General features: G+C 40.3%; 1 protein-coding gene across 1 annotated transcript in view; it reads left to right on the top strand.

Moving 5' to 3' along the window:
* Positions 1-8,678, top strand: part of BEND6 (BEN domain containing 6) — a 32,162-nt gene that overhangs the window by 20,020 nt on the left and 3,464 nt on the right. The window contains exons 4-5 of the mRNA XM_007471188.1: positions 793-985; positions 2,166-2,302. Of these exons, the coding sequence (XP_007471250.1) occupies positions 793-985; positions 2,166-2,293 (321 nt within the window). The 3' untranslated portion in view covers positions 2,294-2,302. The remainder of the gene's footprint in view (positions 1-792; positions 986-2,165; positions 2,303-8,678) is intronic.

Below are 8,678 nucleotides of genomic sequence, written 5' to 3'. Positions count from 1 at the left end.
CCTGCTTCTAGAGGCAGCCCCCTTCCCTGGTTCACAGTCCACTTCCATCATCTTCAAAGCCAGTCAGGGCAGGCAAAGCCCTCTCGCTCTTCTATTCTCTCCTCCTTCCTCTGTGTCTTCTTTCTGCCTCCCTCTTCTGCAGTTAAGGGCTCATGTGAGTGCTCAATAAATGTTAGCCATTTTCATTATTATTATTAACATTTATGGTGTGCTTACTACGTACCAGATACTGTGTGTATATATTTATAAACATAAAGTTATATGTGTATGTAAATATACATATTCGTACCTGCAATAAAGTACACAAATTTTAAGTGTAAAAAAAAAAAAAGCTCACGTGATTGGACTGGACCCACCTGGATAACTCAGCATATTTTCCCCATCTCAAGGCACTTTAATGACACGTACAAAGTTGATTTTCCCATATAAGGTAACATATTCAAAGGTTACAGGGATAACAATGTGAATATTGTCAGTGGGCCATTATTATGCTACCATGCTTAGTAGGAAATGCTAAGTATGGATTAATCCTTAAAGCACTAAATCCAGATTACATGACAAGAATTTGTATGTACTCTAGAACAAATACCTCATAAATGTTGGGAATTATCTCAAAGTTAACATCTAACTCTAACCCCTGAAATGTACAATATATATTAAAAGTATCATACATCACCTTAAAGACTTGGTTTTGTTTTCTGGTCTGTATTAATTCAATGAGTAATATATTTCTTCAGATATTCCTCTCCTTTCCTTTTTCAGTTATTTCAATTATTATTTTTAATTTTTTAGTTCAAGATTGAAAAATGGCAGATTGCCCGTTGCAACAAGAGCAAGCCTCAGAAGTTTATTAATGATTTAATGCAAGTGCTCTACACAAATGAATACATGGCCACACACAGCCTGACGGGGGCAAAATCCTCTACTTCAAGGGACAAGGCAGTGAAACCAGCTATGAATCAGAATGAAGTTCAAGAAATCATAGGTGATAATGTGTTTGTGTTATATTGTCGCATGAATCTGAAATTATTTTACCAATCAACTCTAAGTTGTTCTTTCATTATCTTTTTTTTCTTCAAGTTTATTTTTCTATGAGAGAAAAATCTGAGGATAGCCTAAACCTCTTATGATATATGGGAAATTTTGTAGAAAAACTTTACATTAAAAATGGTTATTAAAATAAAAATGAATTTTATATCACTGAAAAGTTTGGATTCATAAAATTCATAGCTTTAGAAAAGTAAATTTTCAAAATCGTTTCCAACAAAATTTTAGTAACAGTTTATGTCTTATTTTCTTTTTCTTATCTTGGTTAGAAATATCCCTTATCTTTTACTCAGAAAAAAAAAGAGGTTAATTTAACCATCCTACTTATGGTTTTTAAGTTAATTAATCTCCTTAAATATAATAATTTAGGTTATCAAGTAATTTTTTTGCAAATATCCAACAAATTTAAGGACTCACTGAATCACAGCTCTCGATATTTTAATAGTGCATCATTTCTTAGTTGGAAAAGAGTCAGTCAGAATCTGCTTGTTTCAACTGATGTTGGGAATGGGTAAAAATAAATTCCCAGCATTTAGGATCAAGGGCACTTAGCATTCAGAGCAAGCAGCAAGGTTAAAGCTGAATGGTACCATAGGAAGACATATACGTATGCTCTCAGTTTATGATAAAGACTTTTGTTATCTCTTGCTTCGCTTTGAAAAATCTGCCTACAGATTCATCTACTTAAATATCTCATGGGTGTTGGGCTGCTTTTTCAAAACAGAGACAAAATTATAATGTGAATTGCTTGGTGTTTTATTTCAGTTCATACCTTAAGATGCAAGCCTGATAAAGTGGTTTTTTAAAATTAATTAATTAATTTTCATTCAAGTATAGTTGATGTATAGTATTATATAAGTTACAGGTGTACAATATAGTATTTCACAATTTTTAATGTTTATGTTCCATTTATTCTTATAAAATACTGGCTATATTGCCAGTTGTACAATATATCCTTATAACTTATTTTATACATAGTAGTTTGTACCTCTTACCCCCCTACCCAATATTGTCCCTCCCCCATCCCTCTCCCCACTGGCAGCCACTGGTTTGTTCTCTGCATCTGTGAGTCTACATCCTTCTGACTGTTTTTCTGTGTTTTGTTGTTGTTTTTACAGGAATCACAAAACAATTATTTCCCAACACAGATGATGTTTCAATTAGGAGAATGATAGGGCAAAAGCTAAACAATTGTACCAAGAAGCCAAATTTGAGCAAAAATCTGAACTCTCAGGATATTAAGTAGATCCTTTCGGTAAGTCTTGTAAATCTTCACAATCCTTTCAATGTAGCAAGAAGACACAATACTTGTATCTATGGAATAGCATTTCCCAAACACTCTACTAGAGGAGACTAGAGTCCTGTGAGATGCCAATGAGTATTCCTGGGGGTGAAGGTAGGGACGGGGATGGGGATTTAAACTTGGGAAATGCTGAGTCAGTTACACTGATTCTCCTTTCCCAGAGCCTCTCAAATATTTTGATGCCCTTTAAATATGTCCAAGTGCACCAGAAGTCTCTAAGAAGGGCATATAGTGTATAGTGTTTTCCAAATGTGTTTCACTAAGGAACTTTTCTTTTTCTTCACACAACACATGTTAACTTGTGGGGAGGGGTAGAAAGCAGCCAAAGGAGGGACACGTGGCAATTTAGGAAGTGCTTCTCTAGAGTAAGGGAAATACAGACCTTCAGGAGGTCTCTGAGGTACATTAGTGCACTCTACCATCCGCCATCCTGCTTCTCAATGTCTTTTCATCTTTAAGTCAGTTGTTATAGTTTGTATTTGTTTGATAAGGATTTTTACCAATATGTTTGTATTAAAATACTAAAAGGAAGAAATATTTGTTTTCAGCGAGTTCTAAAGAAAATACACTTTATGGTCAGGCCCTGCCCTAGGCAAGCCTCTGATGAGGAACTTTGTGTTTGCTTTAGCAACTCAAAGTCCTGGCCATTCCACCTGTCCTCACCCTTCCTCTCCATTATTTTGATGGAAAATATATGACAAATATGCATTGTTGAGCTATTAGTATTTTAACTGATAAACAGACGTATATGATAAACACATGAGGGCAGGTTTTCCTTCCATTTTCTTTACTTCTATCTTTGATTTCCATTTTGCCTGCTCTTTGCCTGAGACCATGTCACTTGTCTTTTTCTTCTGACCATGTTTTAAATGGGATATGGACCCACCCCACCCCCCACCCACTGTTTTAACTACTGCCCCATCCTCCTTGAGGGTCCCTTAGTAGTATGTTACTATTCAATTAAGGCTACCTCTGCTGAGGGTCAATAATAGTCTCTCTTCCTTAAAAAGAACAAAACAAAATAACCAAAAAACCTACTTATAACAGCTGAAGGGGAATTCTTTCTCTTGGCTCATACATACTGGTAGACTGACCTGAAGATTTATAAAAGATAAACATATTTGTATCCTTTTTCTCCCCAAGGGATTAAAAATTTCAGTAGATGGTGAATCTCACAACTTGCCAGTTAAGAGATAATTGCTTAAATGAGCCCTTAGAACTTCTCTTTTGTTTTTTTTTTAATTGAAGTATACTTGATTTACAATGTTGTGTTAATTTCTACTATACAGCAAAGTTATACATATATACATATATACATATATACAATTATATACAATATAATTGTATTGTATACAATATACAATATATACAATTGTATATATACAATTGTATACAATATATATACAATGTATATATATACATATATACAATATACAATTATACATATATAAAAATCCTTTTTCATATTCATTTCCATTATGGTTTATCACAGTATATTGAATATATAGAACTTCTCGTTTTGATGTCAGGCTATCCAGTTGTCCTGGTGTATCATGGCCAAGTTCCCTGTTTAAATGCCATGTAACCAGACCTCCAGGTCATAGGGCTGTCTTCTGGAGCACACTGTATTTCAGAGCTCTGCAAAGCATTTTAATATCCTAACCTCTGCCTTTTTAATATCCCAGGCTGATGAGGGTAGGCATGAAATTCATCTCTGATAAGTCAGCAGAGTATTGAAGAAATTGAAGTTAAAAAGTTTTTATATCAGTTTTTCTTGTACCAGCCAGTCGCAGTGTTATCAAATCACCTGGCAATAGCATTAATTAAAATTGAAAAAAGGTAGGGCTTCCCTGGTGGCGCAGTGGTTGAGAGTCCGCCTGCCGATGCAGGGGACACGGATTCGTGCCCCAGTCTGGGAAGATCCCACATGCCGCAGAGCGGCTAGGCCTGTGAGTCATGGCCGCTGAGCCTGCGCGTCCAGAGCCTGTGCTCCACAACAGGAGAGGCCACAACAGTGAGAGGCCCGCGTACCGCAAAAAATGAAAAAAGGGAGAAATCTTTTGTTATGAACACAATATGTTCTAGCGCCTTCTGCGCCTGAGCTTGGCTGTCAAGATAGATCCTTGGAATAGAAATGCATATATTTTGAGTCAGAGGTAGAGATTAACACTAGAATGGAATTTTTTTTTCAACCAGCAGATATCTTTCATTTGAAGTATAGCTCAATCCACATTATTTCAAAAGGACTGAGAAAATACACTGGGAGAGACAGGGTCACAGAAAACCTAATTCAGCCATGCTTGATGAATGAGTCAGATATAGCACCACCTGGTGGAATGCTGCTATACTTTTCTCTTCTTGCTCATTTAACTAATAGGAGCCTAAAGTGAACACATTTATTCAGGCAAACCATACCCTTCCTCCCCCTACCCTCAAAAGTATTTGGAAAAACAACTGTCCTCCCATTACTATAAGCAAGGCAATAGGTACTGTGAAACCATGTAGATTTCTACAAATTCCAATACATCCAGGAAGCCCAGCAACCCCACCAGGAGCCCTGGTAGACTGTGCCCTCCACTCAGGACTGAGCTCGAAGTTGCCCCTGGCTTGCATTTGAAAGGATGACCATTTCCCTGCTAAGATTCATTTCTGTGAAAGCAAGAGCTAAATCCCATCCTGCCTCCTTTGTCATCTATTTGTTCTCACTCCTGTGACTGCCCTCAACTTGCTAGCAGCTCGCACTCTGCCTAGAGCTTAATGTTGCCAATCTTTCTGACCTTTCTCCATTTTTTGTTTTCTTATGAGAGCTAAAGAAAATTTTATTTATAAGAATTACAGAATATTAGAAGATCACCTCTATAACATCCCACTAAGTGTTCTAACAGCCTTCTCCTGAAATGTCCAAAGCTGCCCCAGTTTACATAATCTCTACCATAATATTACATATGCATAACTTAAAGGTGATCTAATACAGCAGTGCTCAAACAAAGTGGGAGGGATTTTGTCCCCTGCCCCTGAAAGAGGGGGTTTGAAAACACAGATATTTTGGGTTGTCACAACTGGGCAATACTACTGGCATCTAGTGGACAGGAGCCCGGAACACCGCTATACATCGTACAATATATAGGACAGCCCCCACGACAAACTAATTACCCAGTTCAAATGTCAGTTCTGCCAAAGTTGAGAAATCCTGATCTAAACTTGATTTCCTGGTCACCAAGATGGCAGGGTAGGAAGACCCTGAGCTCACCTCGTCCCACGGGGCACACCAAAACTACAACTGTTTACAGAGCAACTGTCTACGAGAACAACCTGAAGACTAGCAGAAAAGACCTTCTACAACTAAGGATATAATGAAGGAACCAGAACAAGAACGGTAGGAGTGGCGGAGCTGTGGTACAGTCAAGACCCACATCCCCGGGCAGGTGACCCACAAAGAGGAGGATAATCACAATTGCAGAGGTTCTTCCCAAAGAGTGAGGGGTCCAAGACCCATTTCAAGCTTCCCAACCCTAGGGTCCTGCACCAGGAAGATAAGCTCCCAGAACATCTAGCTCTGAAGGCAGGGCTTGTGTTCAGGAGAGCCAGAGGGCTGTAGGAATTAGAGACTGTGTTCTTGAAGGGCATGTACAGAATCTCAGACGCTCCAAGTCCCAGCTCAGAGGCAACAATCTGAAAGAAGCCTGGGTCAGACTCACTTGCTGACCTTGGACAGCCTCCAGGATAGGCAGGAGGCAACTGGAATTCCCCTGGAGATATAGACACTGGCAGCAGCCATTTTTGGGAGCTCATTCTACCATGAGGACACTGGTACTGGTAAGCACCATTTTGGAGTCCTCCCTCTAGCCTATTAGTGCTGGGGCTTACCTGCCCACCAGCCAGTCACCCTAGTCCTGGGACCCCCTCAGGCTGAACAGGGACCTGGCCCTACCCACTAGCAGGCCAGAACCAGCACAGGGAGCCCCAAGCCCCACAGCCAGTGTGCCAGGTCCCTGCACCACACACCAGTGGGCTGGCACAAGCCCTAGGACCCACTGGGCCTTGCAGCCAGCTGACCTGGGACACCCTGGGCCTGCAGCCAGAATTGCCAGGACCCTGCCTCACCCAACAGTGGGCCAGCACCATCCCCAGGACTCCCCAGGCCATGCAGCCAGCTGTGCCAGGATGTGGCCCCACCCACCAACAGCTGGTAGCTTCTGTAGGAGGTAGGGATTGGCAGCCAACTGGACCAGAGGCCAGTCCTGTGTACCAGGGCACCCACAGTAGTCAGCCCCAACACAACAGAGGGCCCACTCAGCCCACATGGGGGCATCCCTATAGCATATAGTTCTGGTGACCAGAGGGGAGTGTGCTGCTGGGCCCCACAGAATGACTCCTACAAAGGGCCACTTCTCCAAGATCATGAAATGTAACCAACCTACCATTAGGTTACATACCATAGAAATAACAAAGAGAATTAGGCAAAATGAGGTGACAAAGGAAGAAACAAGATAAAACCCCCAAAGAAGAACTAAGTGAAGTGGAGATAAGCAATCTACCTGATAAAGAGTTCAAGGTGGGCTTCCCTGGTGGCGCAGTGGTTGAGAGTCTGCCTGCCGATGCAGGGGACACGGGTTCGTGCCCTGGTCCGGAAAGATCCCACATGCTGTGGAGCAGCTGGGCCCGTGAGCCATGGCCGCTGAGCCTGCGCGTCCGGAGCCTGTGCTCTGCAACGGGAGAGGCCATAACAGTGAGAGGCCTGCGTACCGCAAAAAAAAAAAGAGTTCAAGGTAATCATCATAAAGATGCTCAACAAACTTGGGAGAAGAATGAATGAACACAGTGAGAAGTTTAACAAAGACTTAGAAAATATAAAGAAGAACCAAACAGAGCTGAAGAATAAAATAACTTAAATGAAAAATACACTAGAAGGAATCAACAGTAGATTAGATGATACAGGGGAACAGATCAGCAAACTGAAAGACAGAGAGGTGGAAATCACCCAAGCTGAAGAGAAAAAAAAAGGAATAAAAAGAAATGAGGACAGTTTAGACTTCTGAGACAACATTAAACATACTAACATTCACATTGTTGGGGTCCCAGGAGGAGAAGAGAGACAGAAAGAGGGAGAGAACTTTTCTGAAGCAATAACAACTGAAAATTTCCCTAACCTAGGAAAGGAAACAGACTTCCATGTCCAGGTAGCGTAGAAAGTCCCAAACAAGATGACCCCAAACAGGTCCACACCAGGACACATTATAACTGAAATGACAAAAGTTAAAGATAAGGAGAGAATCTTAAAAGCAGCTACAGAAAACCAACCAGTTGTACACAAGGGAACTTCCATAACATTGTCAGCCAACTTTTCAGCAGAAACTTTGCAGGCCAGAAGGGAGTGGCATGATATAGTCAAAGTGATGAAAAGAGAAACGTGAATCAAGAATACTCCACTCAGCAAGGCTTTCACTGAGATTTGAAGGAGAGATAGAGTTTCCCAAACAAGCAAAATCTAAAAGAGTTTAGCGCCACTAAACTGCACTAACATTTACAAAAAATGTTAAAGGGACTTCTGTAAGTGGAAAAGAAAGACAACAACTAGAAATATAAAATTACAAAAGGAAAAAATCTCACTGGTAAGGGCAAACATACAGTAAAGGTAGTATATCCACCACTTATAAAGCTAGTAGGAAAGTTAAAGGACAAAATCATCTATATCCACAATAAGTAGTTAAGGGGTACACAAAACAAAAAGATGTAAATATGATGTCAGAAACATGACACATGCTGGGGAGGAAGTAAAAATGCAAGGTTGTTAGAATGTGTTTGAACTTCAGAGACTATCAACTTAAAATAATCACATGTATATATAAAATATATAAACCTCATGGTAACTAAAAGCAAAAATCTATAATAGATACACACACAAAAAAGAGAAAGGAATCCAAATGTAACTCTGAAGAGAGTCAGCAAATCACATGGGAAGAGAGGCAAAAGGAGAGCAAAGAAAAGAACAGAAAAAGAAAAAAAAGGAAGAATGAAGGAAACTATCAGCAAAAAGGCAGCCTAATGAATGGGAGAAGAATATCTGTAAATGACATACTCAATAAGGAGTTACTATCTAAAATATACAGATAACTCATACAATCAAACAGTAAAAAAACACACAACCCAATTAAAAAGTGGGTAGAGCATGATACCATATATAAAGAATCCGAAAGATGCTACCAGGGCTTCCCTGGTGGCGCAGTGGTTGAGAGTCTGCCTGCCGATGGAGGGGATATGGGTTCGTGCCCCCTTCCGCGAAGATCCCACATGCTGCGGAGCGGCTGGGCCCCCGAGCCACGGACGG

This window comes from Lipotes vexillifer, unplaced genomic scaffold (assembly GCF_000442215.2).
Source record: "Lipotes vexillifer unplaced genomic scaffold, Lipotes_vexillifer_v1.1 scaffold302, whole genome shotgun sequence".
Taxonomy (NCBI): Eukaryota; Metazoa; Chordata; class Mammalia; order Artiodactyla; family Lipotidae; genus Lipotes; species Lipotes vexillifer.
This window is presented reverse-complemented; position numbering and strand designations above follow the sequence as displayed.